Below are 13,671 nucleotides of genomic sequence, written 5' to 3'. Positions count from 1 at the left end.
CATTTAAAACAGCAACATTTTCACTTTCAGTTCAGTTAACTTTAACTCAGTTAGCGTGTAGTCAGGACACTTCAGACAGTGTTTTTCCCTCTTGAACAAAACCCCTTATAAATTAAATGAGGAGGAGGAGGAGGAGCTGATGGTACAATACAGAGAAAGTCAGAGCTGACTAGAGCCAGCATGTCCCAGCTGGCTCGTGTGTTAGTTATTAGCTTGCCAGTCTGTAAAGTCTGTAAGCTTCTAAAACCATTTTTTGGGGAAGAAGTGCAGTTTAATTTTGCCGTGCTTCCTTCAGGTGTGTCCTGGTCATAAAGTGTCATGTGAAAGAGGTTGTTTGCAGAGGCGTACAGAATTATCACCCAACTCAAACCCACTGAATCCTTCCTGCAAAGCAGCAGAAGACAAGCAGACACCGTTAGCGACTGGCTAGTTAATAAAAGGGAAGCAAGTAGCTGCTTGTTCTGAGGAGTTAGAGAAGGCCAAATACAGCAAAGAGGAGAGTGAATGTTGGACTTGCAGAACATCCAAATGAATGTGGATGTTGTTCTGTGTCAGCTGATATATAAATAGACAAGTTTGCTAACACACTCCCATAAGCTCCCATATAGGTAGATGTCAGATGTGTGTCCAGCTGCAATAAGAAGCCAAATGAATAGATGAATGCAGCTTTGAGTTTTGGTCTCATTTGCATTGATTGTGTCCCCTCTCATCAGCGATGGCTCTTCAGAGGAGGGCATGTCTGGTTTGGGATCTCCCAGCGACCCTTGCCTGTCTCCCCTGGCGTGGAGCGTCACTGGAAAATATTTGGCCTCTGCCATGGAGAAAATGGTCAACATCTGGCAAGTTAATGGTAAACAAGCTCCATGTTAATAATGAGCTCCGTTTGAATTGTTTCAATGTAAAATGTATTATGTGGCCCAGCTTGCATCACTGGTGTGTGAGGTCCACAGAATATGAATGAGAGGGCATTAAGATTTTATGGCTCCCATTAAAAATAAATATGTCTGGGGTCTGAATGTGGTCCAAGCACCTCTTCCTGCCTCTCACCACACACCCTGCAGCATGCACCATCTGTCCTTGGCCACTTTCAGCCGCCTCAAGGATGAAAGTCCACAGTCACTTTCCTGTTCGCCTTCAGGAGCACATTCTCTCTCGTGCTGTTGAAATGTGACTGTGTCCTCATTGAACAGGCAAATTAAACCCACTGCATGCTTTACCATGTGTCTGTGGGCTTTGTTGAGTGATTAGTTCAAGCCACGATTTTACCTCGCAAGAAATTATAAAACTGCTTTTAATGTATGCAGTGTAAACATCTAATCTCAGTGTGTGATGAGTAACTGAGGCCTCATTTCCTCTCCTCTAAGGTGGTAAAGGCCTTCTGGACGTGCAGCCTCACTGGGTGTCAGCGTTGGCTTGGCCTAAAGAGGAAGCAGAGTCCCTGTGGTGCGGGGAACCCAAAGACATGCTGCTGGTGGGACGAATGGATGGATCTCTGGGCCTCATTGAAGTGCTGGATACCTCCAATATGCACCGCACCGAACTGGAGCACTGCTACAGGAAAGATGGTATGAAGAGGGAGTTTCTGAATGGGTCATAAATCCCTTTGTACACCTGCTATTAAAACACGATCTGGAAACATTATCCAGACAAGGAAAAGCACATGTTAATGCAAGGTGTGAATGCATCATGATCGGATCTGCCTGACCACAAAACAAAGGAATGAATGAGTTCATGTATTACATTTGCCCTACAAAAACAAGACGGGACAAATACTTAAAGTTAAAGTTAACTCATCAACTCACAAAACTGCAGCCATCTCAAATCATTTTTACGCGTAGCTTTATACTCTGGAGGGCAGAGATCTGCTCACAAAGGCAAGATCGGATCATTTGTTGTCCAGATAATGTTTTCGGATAGAGATCTTATTTTAACACCAGGTGTAAGTGGTGAGCAGGTTGTCAGTAGTTAACAAATCTTTGATAATTGCATCCACCTGTCTGCCAAAGTGACGTTGTATCCTCTCTCAGTGGCCGTGATGCACATAGCCTGGTACAGTGAGGACAAGCCTTTTGCTGTGGGCTACGCAGATGGAAAGCTGCTGATAGGATCCAAAGAGCCCTTAGAAAAAGGAGCCATCGTGGTCATTGATGCACACAAGGTGAAATTGTTCTGCAAATACAAAGAATCAATTTTTTTAAAAAGGTCTGTGGATTATAGCCAGATCGTTCTCTTAACTGAATCTGCATGTTTTTGTTTTTTTACAGGAGTCAATCACCAGTATGAAGTGGAGTCCTACCGGCCAGATCTTGCTGACGTGTGCCAAAGAGGAGACGGTGAAGCTGTGGGCGAGTCCAGACTCCGGCTCCGGCTGGTGCTGCCTGCAGAGCCTTAGACACCCCTCCCTGGTTAACGGCGTGGCCTGGTGCAGCCTACCTGGACGTGGCCCAAAGCCCCTCAGCATGTTTGCCATGTAGGTTGTCCTCAAATACAGGCGGGACTATGACTGATGATTCCTTCCTTGTTTTTGTTAAGCAGTTAATGTTTCCATCACCACCAGCTCCTCAGAAAGCTCCAGTCTGAATTACTTTAAATAAAAGATGATCATATTTCCATGAAAGAATATTTTCCAGTTTTCATGTGTCGCTGTGTTTTTCAGATGCTGCCAGAATGGCCTGGTGTCAGTCTGGACTGTTCCTCAAGACATCTCTAACTTCCCAGAATCCTCCTCCTCTGACTCAGAGGGATGGTGGGAGAATGAAGCAAAGCCTAAATACATGGTACCTCACGAAAATAATTACTCAGCTGACTGATCATCCATATTAATGTTGTGATGTAAACAATGTGACTGTCTTCCACTTACATGCTGTCACTGTGTTGCAGTCTTCCCGGTGGTCAGGAGAGGGAGCGGTGTGCGTTTTCCAGCTGAAGGGCCACATCACTCCGGTGAGAACGCTGGCCTTCAGCCCCGACGGGCTGGCTCTGGCATCTGGAGGTGTGGGAGGCCTCATGAACATCTGGTCCCTGCGGGTAAGAAATACACACACACACACAGATGGAGGTGCAAACACCCACGCAGGATATATGCAAGTACTGCAGGTGTACATGTGCAATGTATAATACACAAGCAGAGAGGAGAAAAGAAGAAATGATTCATTACACACTCCTCTTACTGGCAGTTATAGGTCACACTATGGTTTACAGTGACACTGAATACCTTCCCACTGTGTGTGTGTGTGTGTGTGTGTGTGTGTGTGTGTGTGTGTGTGTGTGTGTCCATGTTCAACAGGATGGGTCTGTGCTGCAGACAGTAGTAGCCGGTTCAGGGGCGATCCAGAATATAGTCTGGATCCCAGATGTGGGCGTCGCTGTCTGCTCCAACAGGTCAAAGGTGGGACATCTTGACCTGATTCATGTTTTTCCATGTTCTCTAGCTGCATCACTGAAATTAATTCATATTTATTTACTCTCTGGTCTGCTTCGTTTCCAGGATGTCCTGGTTGTGAACTGCTCCAAAGAGTTCATGGCCTCCAACCATGTGCTGGCCACTTGCCGCACAGCTCTGAAGAAGCAGGGCGTAGTCGGACTCAACATGGCACCCTGCATGAGGGCCTTCCTGGAGCGACTGCCCATCATGCTGCAGGAGCAGTACGCCTACGAGAAGGTACAGGGACATTTAACATGTTCTCCACATTCACAGTTCTACTGCTGAACAACTACAGCTAAACTACCATCGCTAGTTTAGCTGTAGTTTGGCACAGCTATGGTTCGTTATTGCGTATTTGTAGCCGACCGCCGCAGAGTCAGCTGTGTTGTGGCTGGCTGCTCGCAGCGTTCGGTAATGACATCATCCACCACAGAGGTAGTTGCCTAGAGACGCTGGATGTTGATAACATGCCACGACGGGCTCAGAGGGGAATAGCACCAGCATATCATAACAAAATATTGGAATATGAACGAGTTTCGCCGCAGATTATGAGTTATATAGAGGCTGCGCATGGATGCCCCGAGTACTCGCATTATACGGATATACGCGCCGCTCCTCTGGGGCTAATTTCTTCAAAACGACTCCAAATACCACCAAAGTTGTCTGGGTGAGTAAATGGTCGTATTTAATGCTACAAATAAGGTCCAGGTTTTAAAAAACAAAAGTTATCCTTTAAATCACCAGATAAGCTCTGCAAAACACAACTCAGTGCAGCAGAGTGTTGAATGCAGCTTGTATGTTTCCAACAAAGCTCACGTCTTTTTTCTAAAATACAGCATCATATTTTTGCAACACATAAATTATATATATAAATATACATATTACTTTCATTTGATACATAGCTCTTAGTGTTAATAATCATACCGAGTGTAAGTAGAGACGAAAGGAAGCACTAACTTCTCCTTCTACAAAATGAATGCACCAGAAGGGAACACGGCTACAGTACCTGTTGCCGTGGTGATAAGAGGTGCCACATTTTTTCAACTGGAAATGTCTTGCTGTCACTCTGCCGTCCCACTTTTGCACCAAAACCTTTTACAATAAACCTTAAATATGTGAGCGATAAAGACCTACGACTGAATGTGACAGCTTGACACTGCTTCTCTGGAGGTTGTTGAATGACGTTCCCAGTCTGTGAATTAAAAAGCGATAGACCAGGTCCCCTGAGAAAAGACGGTACAACAGGAGGGGTCATTACTGCACACAACCAACAAACTACTCTCAGTATTTCTCAGTATTACTGTGGAGCACCGGATACTGATTCTATTTCCTTTCCTTCTTACCTCGTAGCCCCACGTGGTTTGCGGGGAGCAGCTCGTTCACAGCCCCTACATGCAGTGCCTGGCCTCCCTGGCTGTGGGTCTCCACCTGGACCAGCTCCTGTGCCGCCCCCCTGTGCCCCCTCCCCTCCAACACTGCCCACCAGAGTCTGGCACCGCCGTCTGGTGTGCCAGCGAGTGGGCCTGGCTGGACTGCTTCTCTACGACGGTCAAGGCGGCGGAGGCCCTCGCCCGAGGCGCCACGTTCTCCGAGTCGTTCTCCGTTCCGGACCTGGAGCCTGTGCCCAAAGATGAGATGGCTCTGCTCATGGTGGGGGTGGCTGCTGCTGCTTTAACGTTCGGAGCTGTCATTTCTACTGCAATTAACACCTGCTGCTGCACATGATAACAGTCTTTGCACTCTGTTTTTCCAGGACAACAGTAAATGGGGGTCTGGTATGGATGAGCAGATCATGTCCTGGGCCACCTCTAGACCAGAGGTACTTTAGACTGAGACCTAGATTGGCTGTAATAAACAATTTGTCATAACCGCTAGTTTAACTACCGTTTTGTTTCTTTCTTGTCCATTTTTCACTGTGCATGCTGGCTGTTTGCAGGACTGGCACCTGGGGGGGAAGTGCGATGTGTATCTGTGGGGCGCAGGGCGACATGGGCAGCTGGCTGAGGCTGGCAGAAACATCCTGGTGCCAACCACAGCTCCATCCTTCTCCCAGGCACAGCAGGTACACAGATTGTCACTACATCCACCAAACACCTTCTGTTGCCTGTAATCACACGGAGTTACGTCACATGAGGTTCATTTTTGTAAACTTTACAGCAAGAGCAAGTACACCCCCCCCCCCCCCTTGCGCTGTGTGGATGTGAATACATCGCTGTGTTATTTGAAAGAAGGGGATCCAGTGTTTTAGAAATGTTTCATCAATCTTCATCTTTATGAAGTGTAATATTAAATCTCAGGATTACTGTTTCCACTTCCACAGTTGGTTGTTTACCATCTTAACATCTGCTCCCTTTTGTTGTCCAGAGTCATAAACTTTGGTTATCGCCCCCCTTGTTTATCCGCTGCGTGCCACCATCCCCGCCACATTCCCTGCATCTGTTTCCTCTTTGTTTCCCTCTTCACCGCCTGTTCTCCTCCCTCAGGTGGTTTGTGGTCAGAACTGCACCTTTGTGATCCAGCCGAACGGGACGGTGTTGGCCTGTGGGGAGGGCAGCTACGGCCGCCTGGGGCAGGGAAACTCTGACGACCTGCATGTTCTCACCGTCATCTCCGCTCTGCAAGGTGCCGCTGACATATCTGCTGTTCTTAGCAAACATACTGTTAGATGACGAATGTCGCTGTGGCTCAGTCACTGTCGACGAGCTAACGTGTGTCCTCTGATGACGGAGACACCGGGGTTCAGCTTGGATAGCATCATATTTATAAACACTAAGACTCAAAGATGTGACATCAGACTTGATTAGTTGATGAGGCTGACATGATACAGGTTTGAGTGTTGAGAGAGTTGTGAGTTAAGTCGTTTATAATAACAAAATGTTGTAAAATGAAAGAGCAGGAGATTTAGATATTGATTAAATATGACACATTGGAATAACAGCTGTAGCCTGCTGACCTTACTCTGCAGGTCCCCCTTGTTAACGCTGTTAGCTCTATTAGCGCCATTAGCATTAGCGGCGTTAGCTCTGCTAGCTCTACTAGAAATGTTAGCACCGTTAGCTCTGTTAGCACCGTTAGCTCTGTTAGCACCGTTAGCTCTGTTAGCACCGTTAGCTCTGTTAGCATTAGCGCCGTTAGCTCTATTAGCGCCGTTAGCTGTTAGCTCCGTTAGTGTTAGCTCTGTTAGCACCGTTAGCATTAGCTCTGTTAGCGCCGTTAGCATTAGTGCCGTTAGCTCTGTTAGTAAAAGGAAACTTTGGATGATAATAGGGATGGTTCATTTCATGTTTATTGATTCAGTTTAATAAGACCAGCAGCCCCCTCGTGCCACTGTCAAAATTTCGGCGGCGCCGGAATTGTCTAGTTATTATTATTGTTCAAGTTCTCACTGAGGGATCCTCGCTGAAATTTATGACATCAGCTACATCATTTCTCAAGAGAAGCATCGTCACTCTGTTGGTCTTGTTGAATAAAACACACAGTCCACTTAGTTTGTACAGCAGTGTTACAGAGAGGAGTTTCTGCCCCCCATCAAAGATTTTAATGTAATGACATGCAGACAGATCTTTAAGCAGACGACACCTATAAGCTTGATTTTAGCCATCATGGAATTAACGTTTATGAGCTGCAGCAGATAAAATTTGCCATCTGTGATGTTTGTCACTGTGAAAGCAACAGTCAGCACCGGCTAAACACGAAAAGCTGCTGCCTAAATGTTTCCTACATTACTTTGTGCTGAAGAGTGAAGAGACATTAAAGATTCATAAAGAGGTTTGTTTGCCTCAAAGACTCCAGATCCACAATGGAGCCGGCTGTGGGACCTGGACCCTGCACTTAGAAATAAGACAAAACATCCTGCAGCAGAAGATGTGGCGTCACTCAGCTGACATTTATATGATTAGAAGTTGAGGGAAAGGTGCAAATGTCTATTACAATGAAAGAATGATCATTTTTATGTGTAAAAATATGCTGCATTAAAGTTAAAGCTCCACAAAAACAAGCTTCGTTGCTGATGAGAGAGTCCAGCGTGCTGTTCAAAAAGCTGCCTTGTCTTCAATGTTCGCCTCTTTGTCCCTCAGGCTTCGTCGTGACTCAGCTGGTGACTTCATGTGGCAGTGACGGTCACTCCATGGCCCTCACAGAGAGCGGCGAGGTGTTCAGCTGGGGAGACGGGGACTACGGGAAGCTGGGCCACGGGAACAGCGACCGCCAGCGCCGACCGAGACAGATCGAAGCCCTGCAAGGAGAAGAGGTGGTGCAGGTCAGTGGGCACACAGCGCGTTCAGGCAACGGGGATTGTAGAGATAACAATACTCTTCCAACACTTTGCCGTCTTTGCCTCCAGATGTCCTGTGGCTTCAAACATTCTGCTGTGGTAACAGCTGACGGGAAGCTCTTCACGTTCGGTAACGGTGATTACGGCAGACTGGGTTTGGGAAACACCTCCAACAAGAAGCTTCCGGAGAAGGTCACCGCTCTGGAGGGCTACCAAGTCGGACAGGTAGGGCGGCAAAACGTTGGCGCTGACCAAACGGAAAAGGCAACGTTCATTTCAGGAGTTTGCTGAGTGTTTTTTTTTTATGACGCTGCGTTCGTGTGCCACAGTTCACAGACGGGACTGCAGGATGAAGCCTTCATCTTTGACTGTTTCTTTTCCGTCCCATGTTTTGACAGCTGAAAGGTTTAGTAAACACAGATGATTGACGACCTCTCGGAGTTTATGTGGACATGTGTTCCCTCCTCAGGTGGCTTGTGGTCTGAACCACACTTTGGTCGTCTCTGCTGATGGAATGATGGTTTGGGCTTTCGGGGATGGAGACTATGGAAAACTGGGACTCGGCAACTCCACAGCCAAGTCTTCACCTCAGGTAGGTGCTGTGTCACTGAGAGCCCTGTGGTTCACCGCTGAAACTAATTACACACGATGTTTTGACTGAATGTAATGAAGTTTTATGTATTTATGTTAATTCTAATTCCTCAGAAAGTGGACGTGCTGTGTGGAATCAGCATCAAAAAAGTGGCCTGTGGAACACAGTTTTCTGTGGCTTTAACCAAAGATGGCAAAGTTTTCACGTTCGGACAAGGTAATCTGTGGTTTAATGCCCCCCCCCCCCCCCCACTGATTTTTAACAACATAATGATTAGAGCTGCAACTATTAGCTGCAGAAAATTCATGTTGTGTTATTTTGATAATTGATTATTTAATCACTTAAGTAATTTTTCAAGCAAATATGTAAAATATTTGAATTGATAATTGGAGTAGTTGTTAGTTGCAACTCCAATAATAATAAATACTGTGTTGACATTTGCATTTGGGCAGATTTGGTTCTTCATATTCATAATTATATAGAACATTTTGTCATGCCGCAAATAAGGCAGCTGCAGTATTTTTACAATAAAGTTTTTTTTTTTCACTAAGTTTTTTCGTTCCTTTAACATACCGCAGATCGCCTAATTGGTTTGCCAGAAGGCCGAGCCAGGAACCACAACCGGCCCCAGCAGGTGCCGGCTCTGTCGGGGATCCACATCCAGGATGTCGCTGTAGGAGCTGAACACACTCTGGTGCTCTCCTCCACGGGGGACGTTTACACCTGGGGCAGCAACTCAGAGGGGCAGGTAACCTGCCCCCCCACACTGAACCAGACTGAAGGGTGAAACAGAGGACAGTGAAGTCAAGCTGTCAGTAGCAATAACGTCAGGATGCGGAGCTTCTTCTAACCTTCAGCCAGCTTCTGCTCCACAATAATGAAGTTTTAGTGTTCAGTTCAGTAAAGTCAATGAATCACAGTCTTATGCTGTGATGAGTTTAAAGTCAGCATGTTATTCCAGTTTTAAACACTTTTAATATTTTACAAATAATCAAATCAATTATCAGAAAATCAATTAGCATCAATTTTGGTAATTTTATAAGAAAAACGACTGTTTGGACAAAACAATTTGATTAAATCAACTCGAGCTTTTAGAAACTTTAACTGTGACATTTTTCACAATTTTCTTACAGATGATTAATTAATTAATCAAAAAAATAATCAAGAATGAGAATAGTCCTCAGTTGCAGCTCTACCTCCAAATCAAATTAAAAAAGATAAAAAGTGAATGCGGTCTGGTTTAGGACGGATTTCAGGCCTTCACATGAGTGACTGGGACAATCATGTCTTCTATTCAGGAAGGAAAAAGAATGACATGAGACATCCGGTTGTGAAACTCGCCCAATTTCAAAGCACCATAACGTCAAAGTGTTCTTACTTTTCATCATCATTTTGATCAGATTTTTAAAGCTGAGATGAAAATCAGATGTGACTCAGATTATTCTGAAAACCAGTGAAACAGTTCTGAGAGGTCCAACGTGAAGTAATCTCTGAACCCCTCAGCTGTCGTCTGACGACAGATTTCCTCTCGTGGAAACGGTGAACGTTTCAGGGCCGAGACTTCCTCCTCCGTGTGCCGGTCAGCGTTTAGAGTTCAGTCAGGAAACCTCACTTTCCAACTCGACAACAGCTTGACTTTTCAGATCGTCTCCGGAAACGGATATTTGCATATGAGCGCAGATAAAGCAGACGACGGCTGATGGGCTCTGAGATTGAATTTCAGACAGTGTGTTCTGCCTGTTTTGCTCTCCACAGACTGTTTACCTGCATGAAAACAAAGCTGGCTCAACCGTGATTGGTCAATACCGGTTGGACTGCAAACAGAGAGCAGAACAAAATCTCTCCCCTCGCCTAACCCCAACCCTGTTTATAGAGATTAAACATAAAGAGTGAAAACAGAGAAAGTCCATTCTTCAACTGTAGTTTGACAAAAACTCTGAACATAAAGTCCACTTACTAGCTTTTGGTCAGAGCTTTTAGTCGTGTTTCAAAGTCTTCATCAGCAGGTAGTTTGCTCAGTTCTCATGGAGACAAACTTTCCATCTGCTGATTAAGACTTTTGGAAAAACGCATAAGAGTTCAGGTTATTTTATAAAATGTGAGGAGATGTTAAATGAACAGTCTGACACCAAATTTAATGACTGACATAAATTAAAAAACGTTTCTCTCTCTTTCTCTTTTCCCTTCTGAAAGGTTTCAGCAGCTTTACACACATTCATCCAGAAATCCTGTGACTGTGAAATATTAATGCATGTTATAATTTGGGTGATATGATTAATTCATGATTAATTGACCTGACTTTAAAGTGTAACTGTGTTGCCTAGCTGGGTCTGGGTCACACCAACCACGTAAGAGAGCCGACAGTGGTGACGATGCTGCAGGGAAAACACATCCACCAGATCTCTGCAGGACGCTGCCACAGTGCTGCATGGACGGCTCCCTCTGTGCCGCCTCGAGCACCAGGTGAGACACACACACACACACACACACACACACAATGCAACACAATGCCCCCCCACATTACCCTGCAGTCGAATTAGCAGACACTTTATCCTGGAGGTCAGATTTCACTGCAGTAAAATACAACTAAATGTAGATGGAGTTCTGCACTGCTGCCCGTCATACATTAAAGTGAGAACTCATCCTGGAGCATGAACACATCTTGTTGAGTGTGTTTCTGTTTGTTTACAACCGCAGATTGTTTCTGGGCAGATTGTTTCTGGGCAGATTGTTTCTGTGCTCGTTTTCACATTTTTTCATATACAATTCTGTGTTCAGGGGGTTTGTGGCAGCAGCTCAGCAAGTTGAACTTGTTGTATTTGAAGATTTAGTTTATAGTTTAATCTCTTCTGTCTCTCGCTCCTCACCTCTTGTCCCTCTTGTGACACCTCCCTGCTCCGTCCTCCTCCTCTCTCCTTCGCTCTCCTGGTGATCTCCTCCTCCTCCTCAGGTTCGTCGGTTCCACTCCAGCTGGGTCTCCCCGTGGCGGTGCCTCCTCAGTACAGCGGGCTGAAAGAGGTCAGCATCGAGGCGGTGAGGGCTCGCCTACGACTCCTCTACCACTTCTCCGACCTCATGTACTCCTCGTGGAGACTGCTGAACCTCAGCCCCAACAACCAGGTAGGCGAAGAACCAGGACACGTACAAGAATCTCTTCTCAGACTGCAGAGAAACACAGAAATGTAAATAAAGTGTTGTTGTACAGCTACAGTTCATGTGAGATTATTAATAGTTATTATGCCACAGAATAGAGCCCTGCGCGGGACTGTTTTCTTAATCCTGCTCCCGCTGAATTTCTGACCATTACCTCCCGCACCCGCAGCATGTGTGTTACACTCCCGCCCGCACCAGCAAAACTCTGAGAATTTATTCCCGCACAATAATAGAAATGAATTGATTTTGGAGAAAACACGTCATTTTATAGGCTATTGATAGATACTCATGGGGATGTTTGATTCGTTTCCCTGGGCTGCGTGTCTTTGACGCACTGGTCAGGAATAGCGCTTCTGTTCCGTTGTTTTCATTTAGAGTTTAATGAAGTAAAGGCTGTTTCATAGTCTGTTCTCGTCCTCTGTATTTCATTTATTTTTCTACCCTAATCACGCAGTGATATTTTTTTTGTTGTAGACACCTTGTTTTAGCTTTTTTTCCATTTCCGTTGTTGACTCCATCATCCCGTCACTCCCGCAGTGTTTTTTTTTAGCCGCCCGTTCCCGCCCACAGCAAAATTCAAACCGCCCGCTCCCGAGAGATTCGTGTTGGGTCCTGCGGGACCCAGCGGGACCCAATCCCAATGCAGCCCTCTACCACAGAAAACGCTAAACACAGTGTCATGATGTCTGACTGAAACAGCTTGCAGAGCACATCAAACAGTTATGTAACGATTCTAAGATTTAATTCCACCTTCAAACCCGAATCACACGTTGTCTTTGCTTTGAGACGATTTTACACGAGGTCGTACATGACACCCCAGACCGTAGATTAAGACTTAAATATAAAGCAAATTAAATAAAATCTATGTCGAGCTCCTGTGGATCACATTTGAGGCCTGACTGCAAGGAACAAAATGCTTTTCTTGCTAAGCAGGATGCAGTGAATGCTACATCACTGTGACGGTATGTACTGATGGTAAATGTGTCCTCTGCAGAGCTGTACGTCCCACTACAACGCCGGCACCTGGGGGATCGTTCAGGGACAGCTGCGGCCCCTGTTGGCCCCCAGAGTGTACACTCTGCCCATGGTGCGCTCCATAGGCAAGACCATGGTGCAGGGCAAGAACTATGGCCCCCAAATCACTGTCAAACGGATCTCCACACGGTCAGTACTCCACTGGGCTTTGTCTTATTCCATGTTTCCCAGTTTGGCACCAGTACACATGGTGGAATATGCATACCTGTGGAAGCCCAGTACCATGATAGAAGTGTGTCAAAGGAAATGCAAAATACATCCATCGAATCTTTGTGGTCATAAACATGATGTAAAAAGACTTTTGCCCCATTTTGCCATTTATTGGATAAGATGGGCTGTAGAATAGACAGGAATCACAGAGGGGGTCGCTAACATGAGCGAGACGAGGCTGAAGTTTGTTTTATGTGTCGGGGATAAACTCGCGTCTCTGTGACTCTGCAGAGGACGGAAGTGTAAACCCATCTTCGTTCAGATCGCTCGTCAGGTCGTGAAGCTGAACGCCTCCGACCTTCGACTGCCCTCCAGGGCCTGGAAGGTCAAACTGGTGGGAGAAGGTGCCGATGACGCCGGGGGGGTCTTTGACGACACCATCACAGAGATGTGTCAGGTATGGACAGATCTGACGAGCACGTGTTTGTTGACATTATTCTTTATCAGCCAGCAGGTGACCGGATGTCTTATGTTTTCGTAGGAGTTGGAGACGGGGGTGGTGGACCTGCTCATCCCCTCCCCCAACGCCACAGCAGAGGTCGGCTACAACAGAGACAGGTGAGGAACCACCTGACGGAGCGAGGAGGCCTGTGTTTATCAACATACAGCCTCCACACTGCAAGAAGTCAGCTGTCAAAAACAAGGAAAAAAGGAACAAACTCGTGGAAATTATCTGCCAACAGAACTAGAAAATTTCACTAAGCAAGGTTTTTTAAAACAAGTAGAAATAAATGGCCTCAAAGACACACAGTTCTCTTAAAAGTAGTTCAGCCAGACTAAAAACAAGCACATTTGTCTGAATGCAAAGAATAAAAAAACAGTTTAATTCTTGTCAGTGTCGATCAAACAGTTTTATAATTAAGGAAATTCTAAGGACAAAAAAAAAAAAAAAAACGACAAAAAAGGACAAGGACAAAAAACCTAGAGTATGAAATCTAGTCTAAGATTTAAGATATTTCTTCTTACTTAAATTTCACTTTTTGC

General features: G+C 45.6%; 1 protein-coding gene across 7 annotated transcripts in view; it reads left to right on the top strand.

Moving 5' to 3' along the window:
- Window positions 1-13,671, top strand: part of herc1 (HECT and RLD domain containing E3 ubiquitin protein ligase family member 1) — a 66,393-nt gene that overhangs the window by 46,379 nt on the left and 6,343 nt on the right. For all 7 annotated transcript variants that reach the window (XM_041934566.1, XM_041934593.1, XM_041934574.1 and 4 more), the window contains exons 54-75: window positions 714-850; window positions 1,365-1,565; window positions 2,028-2,158; window positions 2,265-2,470; window positions 2,657-2,777; window positions 2,881-3,027; window positions 3,287-3,388; window positions 3,488-3,661; window positions 4,775-5,074; window positions 5,178-5,243; window positions 5,361-5,486; window positions 5,908-6,046; window positions 7,501-7,682; window positions 7,767-7,922; window positions 8,167-8,289; window positions 8,403-8,505; window positions 8,868-9,037; window positions 10,614-10,752; window positions 11,240-11,409; window positions 12,437-12,606; window positions 12,919-13,084; window positions 13,169-13,245. In XM_041934566.1, coding sequence (XP_041790500.1) covers window positions 714-850; window positions 1,365-1,565; window positions 2,028-2,158; window positions 2,265-2,470; window positions 2,657-2,777; window positions 2,881-3,027; window positions 3,287-3,388; window positions 3,488-3,661; window positions 4,775-5,074; window positions 5,178-5,243; window positions 5,361-5,486; window positions 5,908-6,046; window positions 7,501-7,682; window positions 7,767-7,922; window positions 8,167-8,289; window positions 8,403-8,505; window positions 8,868-9,037; window positions 10,614-10,752; window positions 11,240-11,409; window positions 12,437-12,606; window positions 12,919-13,084; window positions 13,169-13,245 — 3,306 coding nt within the window. The remainder of the gene's footprint in view (window positions 1-713; window positions 851-1,364; window positions 1,566-2,027; window positions 2,159-2,264; window positions 2,471-2,656; window positions 2,778-2,880; window positions 3,028-3,286; window positions 3,389-3,487; window positions 3,662-4,774; window positions 5,075-5,177; window positions 5,244-5,360; window positions 5,487-5,907; window positions 6,047-7,500; window positions 7,683-7,766; window positions 7,923-8,166; window positions 8,290-8,402; window positions 8,506-8,867; window positions 9,038-10,613; window positions 10,753-11,239; window positions 11,410-12,436; window positions 12,607-12,918; window positions 13,085-13,168; window positions 13,246-13,671) is intronic.

The sequence above is a fragment of the Chelmon rostratus genome, chromosome 1 (assembly GCF_017976325.1).
Source record: "Chelmon rostratus isolate fCheRos1 chromosome 1, fCheRos1.pri, whole genome shotgun sequence".
NCBI lineage: Eukaryota > Metazoa > Chordata > Actinopteri > Chaetodontiformes > Chaetodontidae > Chelmon > Chelmon rostratus.
Note: the sequence above shows the minus strand (reverse complement) of the source record. Positions and strands in the feature narration are given on the sequence as shown.